General features: G+C 38.8%; 1 protein-coding gene across 4 annotated transcripts in view; it reads right to left on the bottom strand.

Moving 5' to 3' along the window:
• Positions 1–15469, bottom strand: part of IPCEF1 (interaction protein for cytohesin exchange factors 1) — a 45324-nt gene continuing 29855 nt past the window's right edge. For all 4 annotated transcript variants that reach the window (XM_033054889.1, XM_033054890.1, XM_033054892.1 and 1 more), the window contains 2 exons: positions 9329–9522; positions 1–5923 (listed from right to left, as the gene is read on the bottom strand). In XM_033054889.1, the coding sequence (XP_032910780.1) occupies positions 5723–5923; positions 9329–9522 (395 nt within the window). In that variant the 3' untranslated portion in view covers positions 1–5722. The remainder of the gene's footprint in view (positions 5924–9328; positions 9523–15469) is intronic.

Here is a 15469-nt window from a genome sequence, read left to right as displayed (position 1 = left end):
TTCTCTCATTTCAGTGTTTAATTGACAAGTGCAAACATAAGGCCCTCATTCTGCAAGATGTGTGTATCATTCCATGAAAATCAATTCACACGTGTAGGCAACAAGCAGTAAAAAGGCAGCGCTGAACGCCAACATTGTGCTGCGAGTTTTAAACCAATGAAGGAAAAAAAAATACTCAGCAAATAAAATACCGAATTTGGATTCCATGTACTTTCATGGTGCTGCAGGCTCTGCCACTGCTTAACAGAAGTCCTTGGAAATATAGATAGTCCAGGGGAAATATTCCTGTGTGCATGACCTTTCCTCTCTACACAGAACACAGTGGGACAGACACACCCATTCTTCCTTTGGGCCAGACCTCAGCACTGAAAGCTGAAAGTACAAGAGTACTGCTATTTGCATGCACAATTGGATTTTCACCAGGTGAGTTATTTTGCTAAACACTCATAAATAATGTGACTTACATTAATCTCTGCTAGACTAGAGCTAGTTTTTATTCATGTGCGAGTGGGAGATGTGTTTTCATATCCTCTTTTTTATTTTTACTTGGTAGAAGATAAAACTGTCCCAAGCAACTTCAAGAGTCAGAATAATTTGGGCAGGTCCTAAGGCATCTAGGACAAAGAGAGTGGTTCCTAAGCTATGGTATGATGACACAAACTATTTGCCCTATAGAATGGTCATTCACCTACATCTTCAAAATGGACCTCGTGGACCAGATGGAGTGAATCAGCTTCAGACACTGGTAGCTACAACACTTTCCCAATGAAATGGATTTTCTGTGTTACAGGCTGAGTAATCTAAAGTCAACCATTTCCAGATCATACATCAAGGCTGTTGAGCTATCAATGAATTACATGCACATTTCATCTTTAACTTGCTGCCATCTTATAAACTACTCCCTTTGGATTTTTATCCAGAGGAAATAAATTAGGAAAATATTAAATTTTCCAGAGCAGACAGGTCTTGGAACTTCTCCCATAGCAAATTTCAAGGAATGTAGTACTCTTTTCAACACCTTACAATCATTTTTCAGTGCTGAAATGCTTAGCTTTTGGCAAGCTCAGCTCCTACTACCCTATGCAGAGATGTGAATTTCAGCATGATCTTAGCTTCAAGATTGTTCAGTTCTATTTTCCTTTTCCCACCTCAAATTTTGTTTCAGTTCAGAATGAAGGCAGTTTTTAAAAAATGCAATAATGTTGCAGCTTGAAGCAAGCCAAAATGGGATAAATCTTCAAACATCGAGGAAATGCTCACTGACATCTTAAAATGTCTGCTGCTTTGAAATGCCCCACACAAAACAGGAAATTCCACTTTGGCTCTACTACTGTAAGAAAACCACTTTGGCTTCCTGTTAGCAGAAAGACATGTCTCATATAAATGAACTCAGGCCCTCACTTGGTTACAATTTGTTGCTTTTGTATGACTAAAGAGGCAAAAAAGTGAAAAAAAAGTCCAAAATCCAATCACGGTACATGGAGTTCCCCTCATAAAAGTAAGCTTACATGGGCTCCTTTGCTACATGAAAAGTTTAAAAACACAGGTTTTGGTATCAAATCTGTAACAGACATGTAAGCTTACAGGCTCACACAAATAGACATAATACACACATAATTTTTCTAAGTTAGAAATCATTTTAAATTCTGAAATTCCACAGCATTTTAAATCAAACACCAAGTTTTTTCTTTCCCTTCCTCCTTGACTTCTCAAACCAGCCTTTTCTCTCAATAGGATGGATTCCTCCAAAACTCAAACTATTTAAAAAAAAGAGAAGTAGCACATTATTTATTCCTGTTTATTCCTGGTATCAGCTAGGGTGGAGTTAATTTCTTCTTCAGTAGCTGTTACAGTGCTGTGTTTTGGATTCAGAATGAGAATGGTATTGATAACACACTGAAGTTTTGGGTTTTTGATAAGATGTGCTTTTACTAAGTCAAGGACATTTTTCCTTGTCTCATTCTCATGTGAGGAAATACACAAAAACCCACACTGCAGGGAGCATAGCTGGGACAGGTGACTCAAACTGACCAAAGGGATATTCCACACCACAGAACATCATGCCAGGTACACAAACCAGAGAGAGCTACCTGGAAGTGGGGGTTGACAAGGGTTTGGGAAGAGGGGTCTGGCAGGTCAGTGGGCTCATCACTTGTTTGGGTTTCTTTCCTTTTTATTATCATTGCTATGATTTACCATTATTGTTGCTGTATTTTATTTTATTTTAAATTATAAAACCATTCTTGTCACAGCATATAAGTTTTACTTCAATTCTGCTCCCCATTACACAGGGATGGGGAAAGAAAAGAGAGGGGGGCTGAGCAAGCAACTGCATGGCGTTTCATCTCCAGCTGCACTCAAAACCATGACAAGGTGAAACCCTAGTATTGATTGAATCATCAGAGATACATGTAAAAATTATTCACAATCCCCACATGAAATCTCTTCCATCATAGGAAAGGAAATGTGACCCCACCTCATTCTGGTATCTCATGAGATGTACACCACCAGAACAGAGAGATTTGATATCCAGAAAAGTTGCAGAAACAGTTGGAATTAGATATTGTTACCAGGAATTCCAAAATCTCCATTGCTTGACTTGCTGCACCAACTGCTTTACAGAGGAAAAATTGTGCATGTGCACATATCCACACACACATACTTTCACCCAAAAAAAGTATATAAAACATGTCCCTTGAGGCAGATGGTTAAAGACTTCTTGACATTCACACACTAGGGATGCACAGCTCCCTATGCTACGAGTCAATAGTGCAGGTCTTCCAAATCCAGACCAAGAAATAGCAGTTACTCCAAGCATCACTGAGCAGAGCACAGACTTGTCCAAATTTCTCCTGTAGAGGTGGCTCCCTGCTGTAGCTGCCAGCTTGTGCGTAATTCTGTCTCTGATTATGGCTTTCACGCTGCTGATAAACCCAGGCAAAAACTGTCACTGTAATTAGCAATGCCAGAAAATTAATCCTGTTTCACTGCAATTTTCACTTTGCATTTTCCACGCTTTCCATTATTTTGAGTCTAAATAGTAGCTGAAGAGAGTGGAGTTAGACTTCCTGCACATTACTTGCATAAATCCCACACATTTGTTTTCCTGAACAAAAAATAATCGTTAAATTTATAGCTGGGACGACAGTAACCCCATTCAAGAATTTTCTGTTCTTTTCCAACTGGTGATAGAGCCCACTCTCAGCAGGTCTTCAAAACCTCAATAGTTCAACAATAAGTATCTACTGACCATCTGAAAGACAGTAATTTAAAAGCAATTTTGGGCTCTGTAAACTGTCAGAACCAATAGTAGAGTTTGAAGGCAGAGTTGAGTAGAGTCCAAGGGCATCTCTTTGTCTCTAGATTTGAGGAAGCTGTTTTGTATATGCTTATACCAGTGCAGTGTGAAAAGAGACAACACAGCATGTACAGACCACATGGGCTTTTTTCTGTATACTGCAAATCTACCTCAGATAATGGAATTGACTCGGACTTTGCTCAGAACTGCAAGGCACTGACTTGCCTGGCCCACCTCCACAGGCCGCTTAAGCATGTGCTTCTTTTCAACATCTAAGTGAAGATGCTTTTGAAGGAAAATGGTGTTTACGTGCTTTGTTTTGCGAGAAACTCATATGTGTGATAGAAAATGTACATGCAATTTGACCTTCAATATTTCTCAATTACTTAGCACCAGGTAGTTAAAAATGAAAAGGACCAAGCAGATTAATCCCTACACTCCTAATTTTCAGTGAATTGACAGCATTTCAACGGAAATAGTGGAAGAATTATTTAAAAAAAAAAAACCAACAAAAAAAAAAGCATAACAAAAAAAGTAAGCTAAAAATGGGTTCAATTTTTAAGATGCAAAGTTTGGAGTTGATTACTCCAAACCAAATTGCACCAGGCATTAAGCTTGCTTAACTTTTAGTTAGAATTAGTGAAGTGATTAAATCACCACTCATATGATGATTTCCTGAAAAGAATAGCTTTTTAACCATCCATGGTTTTGTGTCTGCTTCCCCATTTAGTCATTTTCATCTATTTCCTTGCCTCTATCTAAAAAGAAAAGCTTCTGAGTATTAAAAATGTAACATCAATGGACAAACCAATCACTACAGAGGTGGAAAAGATTTCATATGTTTCCCGCTAATATCCTTATCTTTTGTTTTCTCAATCAAGCTATGATAAAACATAAAATGTATAAAGACAGATGAATATGGCTGCATCTCTATAGAGTATTTTTCTTTAAAATATAAACCGTATTGAAAACTAATGGCAAAGAATATCTTTATGAAATAGCAACAGAAGTGCAGATTGTCACAGATCCTGTACTGGCATTAATTTGGAAATGGTGGACTAATTTTTGCTTTTCAAAATTCAGCACTTTGCAAAATTCTTTACACTGCAGAAGAGGGGAAGACAAAAGCCCAAAACCTTGTACTGAGGACAATGAAGCCAAAAAATCCTAATCCTGCAGCAAAACCTCTTATTTTTTTCCCCAAATGGAAATTTTGAAACTTTCTAGAAAACTTTTTTAAGGTCCTAAGTCATACAGATTTTCTTCATCTAAAACTCAAAGCTAGAAAAGCACAAGAAAAAGTCACAGCAGATATCTCAGGGTAGTCTCAGCTCTAGAGCCACTACTGTGCTCTACAATGGGGGAACACAAAATAAAGAGGCATTTCAAGTCAATCTCTAAGTGCTTGCAGCTAGGCTTGGTCCACATGGGCATATTTATATTAGGAAATTCAGCATATATAAATATATAAATAAAACATCTATACAGTACATAGTCACATTCATATAAGCCATAAAATTACGTATATTTACAAAAATACTTGCAGCTTTGTTTTAAACTTCCAGGTCCACATTAGGAGTTTAGTTATTTAGCTTCTGGTTTGTCAATATGATCACCTTCCTCAAGTTGGACTCTGGGATGAACTTGTACCTTATACACTCCCAATTGTCAAAAATAAGAAAGAAGAACATAATCTTCCAAGGAATTCTTCCAAATCCATAAGAAAAGTTGAAACTTGTCTCACTGAAGAGTAAATTACATGTTAGCAAAAACTGAGACCTCTTCTTCATGTAGAAAGACAGTACCTTCTTGGTCTGGACCATAAATAAATTTGAAACTCATAAAACATCAGGCAGAGCCCAAACTGGATGCCTGGCAGCTGTCTACAGTATGAACTCATGCATAATTACTCTTCCATTTGTTGCGGCTTAAACTGGTAGAGTGGTGAAAGTAAATGGGTGCAGAGACAAAAATGTATACGTTGGGTTACCTTAGAGGGCAAAAAGGTACAGTAGGCTACATCCTGTTGGTATCAGTTTAGCTTCATTTCAAGGTAAGTTGTATGGTTAAAGCAATTCCAAGGATTTCATATTTATACAGTATATATTACATAGTTCTGTGTCCTCCAGGATATGGACACTTCTAATTTTCTTCAGAAACTGAAAAACGTTTCTTTGCTGCTTTTTTAAATAGTCTTCTTACATATGCAGGCCGTGTTTAGGCATGCTTTTTTGGGGAACTTGGGCAAGCTCGGGGAAGTTGCCCTTTTGAGAATAAACGAGTTGTGCAAGACCATTCAAAACTTTGGAGAATGGGTTGTTTTCCTTTTGAAACACACTTGTGAAAAACAAACCCCAAGATACAGCAGCTTAAATTGCTCACACATGAAGACCCGTGAAGAAAAATCTTGCCATGTGCCATTGATCAAATTGCACTTTCAGTGATTGGCTGTGGAGTCATCTCTTGCTCCTCACTATTCCCTGTGGACACATCCCGGGCCTCCTGCTGTTGATAAATATCTTGGACCAGCATGATGTTTGTGCTCCTCCACTCTCTGTACTTCACTGCTGTCAACTTTGGGTCCTCTAGCAACTGGTTAATTGTGGCCAGGTCATGTTCCTTACACTAGGAAGAGAGCAAGTGGTTATTTTCACAGAAAATGTCGAGACAATTGTCCCTAACAAAAACGCTCTGGGAACATTAGACTCATGTCACAAGGAGACGGTAAATTACCCATCCTCCTGGTAGCTTGTTCCCATTTTCAGAGCATAGGTCATCAAAGTTATGTCTACAGCAAAAATTCTTCCCTGTTAAAGGCAAGTTATGATTTCATGTGGATTCTTCTATAAACTTCTTAACAAAACTTGATGAGAGAAGATGCATGTGAAAATTACACATTGTTATGCTGTCTCTCAACAAGACAGTACTTGCATGAAACTAGACACAACAGCCTTTATTTCTGTAATTCACAGTCATTCTAGCTTTCTCAAAAAACACTTATTCCATGCAATAAATGTCTCTTCTCTGAGAGCTGGACTGAACATAACCTTGGATATAATTTGTGCATAGGCAGTAGAGTGGCTATAGTACATGTGGTTGTCATCTACCACCAGCTACTGCTAATAAATCTGGTATCTACTTTTAGGCAAGAGCAGCTCAGACCATATATTGCAGGCACCCTGATTCATTCGTAAGATGTGAGCAGTGATTGATGCAGGGACACTGAGACACTGTATGTCACAGAACTACAGAATGGTTCAGCTTGGAAGGGACCTCTGGAAGTCATTTGGTCCAAAAACCTTCCTCAAACAGAGCCTCCCACTGCAGGCTGCCTAGGACTCTGTGGAATTAACTCTTGAATATCTCCAAAGGTAGAGACTCAACAGCTTCCCTGGACAACCTAGGTTTGGTCACCCTCACAGCAAAAAAGTGTTTCTTGATATCCAGGGAAAACCTTCTGTGTTTTAGTTTGAACCAATCACTTCAGGTCCTATTGCTGGGCACCACTGAAAATAGCCTGGCTCTGTCTTCATTACACCCTCCTTTCACACACTGATGTTCTCTGATGTCCTCACACATTGTGGCATAAACCGTTTTGCTTTTCCAACCCACATTGCCTATCCATGCAATGGACCACAGAATAGAGAAGCCCCAGCTAGCAGGTATCATTTCTTAATGAAGGCACCATGCTGCACTAACAAAATTTGACTGCTTTTGCCAGGCTCCATCCTCCAGTCTGTATGTGAAAGTGATGGAATAGTTCTATCTCACTACCACCCTAATGAACCTTCAACTGCTCCAATCTCTGTGAAGTCTTCGCTGCTTTTTAAACCCAAAAGCTCATTCAATTGTATTTTACACATGTCCTACCCTCAAGATCCAGTGCCAGTCCCTTTAAGAAGACTTCTGGCTTTGATGCAGGGACATGTGCAGCTAGCTTAAAAGAAGAAGAGAGGAGATAGGGAGGTGGAAGGGAGAGGAGTGTTTCTATTGGACAAATTTGGTAGCAAAAAGCCATATCATGAAATTTCTCCTGTAGCACTAAAACCATTTCCCACATTCACTAAGACTGTGATGCATTCCCACATAGTTTCCCTCTCTTTCCAAGTATTCCAAGCATGTTTTGTTAATGAGATATTGTGGCAGCAACATTAATCTGTTGTTAAATACTTGGAGTCAAAAGTCTAAAATTAAAATTGCATTGAGACTTACATAAATCACTTCTCAAACTAATACGGTTTTAATTAAAGCAGAGTACATATGGATCAGAAGCAAAAAAAATCCTGATTTTTAAATTTCCATTAGATTATTTCAAATTATCTTATGTCTTATATTACACATTGAGAAAATTGACTTTAAAAGCCTGTAATTCCACTGATGTAAAGAATATGACACTTTCCCACTGTAGACACTTGACTTTCAGACAGGTTAACTTAAATACTGCTGTGTACAGAGCTCTGTTTGTGTCTATGAGGAAGTGTCTGTGCTTTCTTTATTTGTCTTGTCAATACTCCAGTTTCTTAGTTTGAAGAGAGGGGAAAAAAACCCAAAAAACCAAAACCCAAAGAGATCAACACATTTTATATGTTATGAACACTCCAAAACTTATTTTTTCATATTAAATAAAAGTGTTAGACAAGCCTAAGTTAATCACAACTTATATAATCCTCCCATGCTAAATCAATGCACCATTGTCCTTCTTGCTCATGTCTAACATTAAAGCTTTCCTTCATCTCCATACTAATGAAAGTGATTGTTCCACAAAATACAACTCCATTTTGCACAAACTGGTACTTAGATTTATTAGTGAGGCTCCTGTCAGGGAAAACGCTGCAGAATGTTTCTGTACGTAGCTTCCTATCCTATAAAATAAGCATACTTTTTAAACTTTGTGTGGGGGACTCACTTTATTGCTGATACAAATGAATACTTCTGTAGTCACTGCCACATCACTGAAAACTCTTCAAGGATACTAAGGAAAGACTTCACCAGGTCTCATATGAAGCTGTGAAGAGTGCCTCTCTTCCCAATTCCCTTTACAATTGTACTTTTCAGGAATTTCAATACAGGCTGAGGTGCCAAACCCAAGCCTCCCACTACAATTAATATTCAAACCCATGATTGTGTTGACACAATAATTTCTTAGAATCATAGATCTGCTAAGGTTGGAAAAGAACTCTAAGACCATCAAGTCCAACCATTTTACATGGATTTCTCCAGCTTACAGTGCCTGAAGCCAAATACATCCATTTGAAACAAGATATTCAATTCCTGCTTCTAATGCGTATGAAAAGAAACAAGTGAAACCCCAAGTTTGCATTTATTCTTTCTTTTCCTTACGATGTAAATGCTATGGTTAAGCTTTTTGTTTCCCTCAGTACCATTCAGAAGCAGGCTTTGAAATCCCGTGACACTTGATGCTGGCAAGTAAACTGCTTAATAAATTCCCGTATTGCAGACAGATTTACCAGCCCTTTCATGTAACATATCCTGAACCCCTGTACCCCTCCAGTTCGTGATATATTTCCAACATAAAAGCAGGATGCTTTTGCTATTAAAAATATTTTAGTTACAGGAGGTCTTTACAATAGCTTTGGCATATCCTGTACATTCTCTGATAATCACATAAGGAAAACTTTTTTTGGCTCAGGGTCATTTTCATGTCCTTTATCATCAATGTACTTTGTCTGCTCTTCCTTTTTTAAGGCTCCCCTGTTTCGTGTGCTTAGCTGAGCTTGCAAGTTTTCCAGTTAACTAAGAGTTTTCTTTATTAAATTTTCCAAATGGGCTGGAATTTCTGCAAGAAGAGTCCCTCCTGAGCTATTACCTCTGCTTCCAGTTCAAACTGAACAACGCAATGCAGATCAGTATTCACAATGAAGCAGAAAAAAAGAATTCAAAAACTTAACAAAATTCTCTGGGGCTTTCAGCAGATATGTAATTAGAGTTTGGCTGAAGTCTATACTGCTTCTTTTTCAGCCAAACTGTTTTTTACTCTTAAGTTTTCCTTGGCAAGATCTGCATACTCACCTTTAATGTACTGTTCAGCATTCGAATTTTGTGGAGTTTCTCATTAATGGAGGGGTTTTTGCTGCGCTTGATAAATGACTTCCTAAGCTCCTTCTTAGTTGACAGCCGACGATCACCAATGGGAGACAGGCTTGCTTGCTCCAATGACTTGTAAAGTCGCTCCATCTCATCATCATCATCACATTTTTCCTGGTCTGCAAAGAAAAGAATAAATTCTTTATTATGTATGAGAACGTGAATGGGGCAGCAGATAACAGAAAAGTTATTGTCAGCCATCAGGAGGGCTCTGAACCAACTCCAAAAAAAAAGGTATTACAGTTAAAACTAAGGGCAATTAGGGTAATTTCTAGGGTAATAACGCCTATGAGACAGAAAAACTTCCAAACTCACATGTTGTTAAGAATCAGGTAATGTTCCAAACAGATGTGAGCCTGTACCTCCACTAATAGAGTACTGCCTTAATGCTCTGAATATACCACAGACTTTGAACTGTCAGTAGCTCTATGTTTGAATGAAACAACTCTGATAGCATCTACACCCATTCACCCCTCCCTGCATGCTACACATGGTGAATTATGCTTCTACCTGGCAACTCACAGGGCAAATTCTCTTTGGTGTGCTGATTCATCACCAGATTTTGTCAATTATTGAAAACAGAGCTTGAAAAAAATGAGCAATTAAAAGAAACACAGAAACATTTCAGGGGCCCCAAGAGAAGGTCCCTAGAAAACAGATTAAAGCAAGAACCCTTGGGGCATCCAGTGTCTTGTCTCTGAGTTTCACAGATTGCAGCAGAGAATTTGCTTGTAATGCCTCACAACAAAGCCTTGATTATCCCCACCTTAATTATTCTGATGGCTCCCATGCTACAGGACCATTTTCCAAGATACAAAGTACACAAAAGGAAAAGCAAGTAAACAGCTGAGAATAGCATAAAATAAGATGAAAATTGAAGCAAAGGCTTCTCAGAATAAAACAACTTTAAAATGAACAGACAGGAACTAAAAATGTGCCAGGCATATGTAGGGATATTTTAGCAGAAGGCCATTTTTAGCAGCAGACTCACTTCTTGTCCTTCAGTCCACACAGCCTCAGTGATCTCTAAAGGAAAATCTTACAGCTATTGCTGTTTTCAGGGTGCTAATGAATCCCTCAAGATGCACTTTGGATACTGCTTGGTCTTTTATCACTAGGGGCAGTGGTGTTAATTCCTCTCAGTTGCAGTCTTTCCTATTCCATTGAACTGGCTGGGCACTTTCTCGCTTAAAGTTAAGCATTTACTTTTCTAAATCATCTGCAGTCAGCAAATATATTCCGAACAAAAGGAACAAGTCCTTCTGCTCACTCATGCTGCTGCAAAGACTTCTGCAATATGTCAGCATGCTAAGGAGGTGCTTCTTATCTTTTCCATGTTTTATAAAGTACAGCATCCTCCTACATCTCTGTTCTTTCTAAATATTTAGGTTACGAGAAAGGTTTATGATATGCTGCAAATATTTGCCTTCACTGTGTTTCTGGCCTATTCTTCCCTACTGTGTGATTATAAAAAGCCTACCATAACTTGACAAAAACTAAATATAACTTCCAACATTGGTACATTGCTGGGGGAGGAAAAGGAGAACTGTTGTATATTTAACAAGCTGCAGGAAACAGGAAAAAAAAATGGAAGTGTAAGGCATAATACAGGGCATTAGTATTTCCTGAAAGCTGTTGGCACATGCCATGAGGCTCGTAATGACTAGTTTCCTGCCTTCTTTCTTGGGATGAAGCAGCTGTTTGTTTCATTAGCCAGCTTCTCATAGGACTGGCTCAGCTCTGCTGTAGATATCACCCATCAGGACTATGCACAGTAATACTCTGAGAGATGAATTAATTTTTATCAGTTATCCAAGAAAGACTGTGTAAGAAGAAATAAAAAAAAAAAAAAGTTACTTCAATCCCATTCAGCAACTTTTAGATAAAGTCAACCCACAGGGGACTTAAGGTCCCTGCTGTGGACACCTTTTGAGGCTAACTACTTTCTTCAGTATCCTTTAAGGGTTACAAAGCAGCAAGCATGAGACAACACCCTCACTGAACACTCTTCTTCCATGCTAAATATTCTGATATCTTCCATTCACTTGTGAGAAATTGTGAGGAGCACAGTAACATTCAGCACAGAAAAAGATGGAGCCAAACTCAGAAAAGCCCAGGAGAAGGCTCCCAGACGATGCACTTGCCCAGCAAAGCGTACTTAGCTCCTGCAGACTTTCAAGACTGCTACTTTGAAACTCCTTTCCTATTTCTTATTCTTCCACCATTCTCATCCTCCAAGGCATTAATCAAGGTCTGGCAATTTCAAAGGGAAAGGCACGTGTCAGATTCTTCATATCAGGTGAGTAAAGGAAGTGACAGTGAAGCAACTAAATAGAATTCCAGCAAACTGCTGGAGAACAAGAGTGACTGGAACTTATGGGTTGTGTAAAGCCAGTAAGAGTTACATAACACTTTTGTCTCCATCTCTGATTAATTTCAACTACAGTCAAAAAACAAGAGTATCCTAATGTTGTGTGTTTGTGTAGAATGCTGTTGCTTTCTGTCAGCATATAGAAGGATATGTCTGCCAACAAACCTCTATAAACTGAGGCCAGACTATCTGTTACCTACCTGGAATTTTACCTTCAGTGTACTGAGTACCCCTGAGCCAAGCTCAGAAAGAAAAAGCCCATGTTTTGCAGGCTTGAAGCTGCCACTGAATGCACTAGATTGATGCTGTAAATCTGAAAGGGGGAGAGGTAATGGATGAACTGAAAAAATCTGATTTAGTGGAACTAAAACACAATTCTGAGGCTTGATGCCATTTATCTGGAATTTCTCTCTAACAGGAGGTATCACAGACAGAACAATCTCCCAGAGGTTCAACATGCCTATTCTTCACCTCCTCAATTTTCAGCTTCTGCTCTCCTGTCAGCCAACTTGCCACAGGCTGGAGACATTAGGTTATTGAGACTCCCCATCTTGGAGCATCAGTACAGGAGCCTGTCTGAAATCTCAGCTATATAAGTGAAATTATCCAGAACTTTCAAAAAGCAGCTGTGAAAGTTGATTGTTTCCCAGTGTAAAGATGAAGAAATTGGAAATATTTGGCAGAAAGAGCATTTTGCACTGAAAACCTCCAACAAAATATATCTGACTAAATTTATCTGAAATGTAAATATTTGTTCTCCCATTCTGCAACTGACATCTCACAGACCCCCAGTTGTGTATTAATCACAGGGGGAAAAAAACTCTGCTTCTTCCTCCTGTTCTTGCTACTTTTATGAGCTTCTTGTAGTTTTGCCAGCATCCCTGTTCCTGATTCTACTAAAATTTTTGATGGTGTCAGGAGAGAACATATACACACAAGTCTGGGAAGAGCAAGGAAAAAAAAGTCATAAGTGATTTTTTGCCCTTTCCTACCTATCCAGCCCATAGCCCTTCTCCATAGTGGTAGTGGACTTTTCAGTGGGAGTATGAAGTCATCTCAAGGAAATCACATTTCCCACATAATTATGGAATAGAAAATATAGAAAAAATTCAATTAGCTGGGCATAACTCAGGCAAACTCCTCACTGGCAAATGCAGAAATAAGGGAGGAAAGATTGGAAGAAAATAATAGGAAAACTTGTTACCACAATTAGATGCTATTGCCTGACAGTATAGTAGACTCAGCAGTGAGGGGTGGAATTTTAATAGACTGACTGAACTGGAAACAACATAAGTAAGTATCTCTTTTTCAGAGGGTTCAGAAAACCATAGCACCATAATTTTCACTGTGATTTCTAAAGCTTTTTTTGATGAGAAACAAAACAATTTTTCAAGTTGTTTCTGTACGCAGTTGTTCTCACCATAGGCACATTTCCTCAGCTAGTTGCAGCCATGATCTAGCTATTTTCTATAACTTTTGCAGAAGGAACAAAGGGGCCAGAGCACACCAGAGGATCTGTTCTGGCTATTACTGGCACAGGCAGACTCCAGAGAGGAAGAGGATGTCAGTAGCGAGAACAGAAGGAATTGAATTAATCCAGCTCCTATTTAACCAACTCCTTCCCACAAAACCAACCCAGATAAAATCCAAGATGTATTTGAAAAGTTGTCCAGGTTTAAAAATATCAGCACACACCAGATTTTTCACAGCTACCGTGAACTAAGGTAAAATGAACAAGAAGTTATGAAGTAAGAATACCTTTCCAAGACGAGTTAACTTCATATGATCATGAAACCCTCAGAAAATGCAAGGAAGAATGATCTTACTGCTAAAATAAACTTATTCCCTAAATAAATAGAAACACACATTCCTATTTTCATGTATAACCTCTCAGTTGCTGTGGGCTCCTTTAGCTGTTACAGTTTTTTATCATAATGGTGGTGCATCAGTCATATACTTTTTCTTCCTGTGGCTGCCAGAAGAAATTCAAAAGATGGAGCTTGGCTGGGGAGTGTATCTAGCCATCATAGAGGGGTCAAGGCCAGCTTCTGGATACAGTGCACGTAGTCAGACAGCTGTTTGTATTCTCAGTTGTTCCTTGTTTACCTTCCAGTTTCTTTCCATCACAGGCAGCTTAGAATCCTTTGTCACTGTGCATGTAGCAAGCTGCATCACCAAAGTCTCAAATATTCCCAAAAAGTAAATGGATGCATAATGGTCTCCTTTCAAAAAAGAAAACTGATAAACTCCCCTTCCATGTATCACTCTCTGGTAGTTAACATCTCCCCAGTAACTGGCGCAGAGAATTAATGCTGACAATGTTCATAATGCCACTAGGAGTGGTCAGAAAGACTGTTAAAAATAGCATATGTCAGGCCCCTTGCACCAGATACTCACAGCTGCTTAGCAGAGTTCATTAAAAAATTCTGTTGAAAAAATAATCAATTGTCATTTAGTTGAATCTGTAGCTTTTCTTATGGAGATTCATCCATTTATTTTTGAAAAATATTTATTTCATTGTTTAGGCCATCACTAAGGTTTCTTCACTATTTTTGTATTTTTTCATGGTAAGCTCTTCCCACAAAACCACAGCTACTCTTTCTTCCTTCTAGGTATCAACTTTTATCAGATTGGTCTCCATTCCTAGACTTTGTCCAGCAAAACTGCTCTTCAGTTCTAGAAAATTTTCTCCTCAACTCTAGACTCTTATCAGCTGCCACAAAAAATTCAACTTACGGTTTTACCTTGAAAAATGTGGCCAGAAAACAGTGTGGCAGGGGGTTTTTTATCCTCACCAGAGAGCACAGACACACCTGTAGGTTCTGTGGGGGACTGGGATGAAAGACTATCAAACAACATAGCTGTTCTGATGACAGCAGGGCCATCTTTACACACAGGGAACATGTGCTTTCAGGACAAATTCTGACAAAAGACAGAATTGTCTCCTCCCGGATGAAGACTCATGACTGAAATGTGTCAGAAATGCACTGCAAAGTAAATAATACTGACTACACCTGGGGTATGCCTTCTTGTTTTGCACCAGGTAACATAAAAGTGTGCTCTTACTAGTATTGCAAATAAGTAGAATTTGCAGCTAGATTTTACCCAACAACTTGAATTCATCTCACAGTATTTGTACACATGCTCATCAACTAGATGGAGAGGGAAATTCTTGGGGAATAAGCCACAGAGCCAGAATTGCATCCTTTTCAGTAAATTTCATTTGGAACTGAATTGTTACTTTACATTAATCCTTCTTTTCCTACCTCATTCTCAAATTGCAGTAGCTTAATCTCCTTGCAAAATATTTCCTTAATGTTTTCAGTGCCCATTGCAGGAGAGGGCCCCACACAGCAGCCCTCTCCACACCCAGCCCATAATATGCAGACTGATACAGGAAAGACAAACCTGTGTATGGTGTACATTTACTTGTCAAGCAATGGGTTATGATGCAGACAAGGACTAGCGAGGTTATACAGTTTCCATAGTGACTGTCTTGGCAAAATAACCTATTTCTGGAATTCTGTCAGTGATCACTGCTGTGGTTAGGAAAAGAGTGTCCTCAGTTTGGCCATCAGGGCTGCCCATCAACTAAGCAGTGAGCAACAAAAGAATTAATTTCCCCAGGAATAATCTAATCAAAATTAAACTATCTTGCACACTGTAGGAGTGTATATCAAAATATGCCTTGATTA

The sequence above is a fragment of the Catharus ustulatus genome, chromosome 3 (genome assembly GCF_009819885.2).
Source record: "Catharus ustulatus isolate bCatUst1 chromosome 3, bCatUst1.pri.v2, whole genome shotgun sequence".
Classification (NCBI taxonomy): domain Eukaryota; kingdom Metazoa; phylum Chordata; class Aves; order Passeriformes; family Turdidae; genus Catharus; species Catharus ustulatus.
The sequence above is the reverse complement of the archived record's forward strand: the minus strand, read 5'-3'. Positions and strand labels throughout refer to the sequence as shown.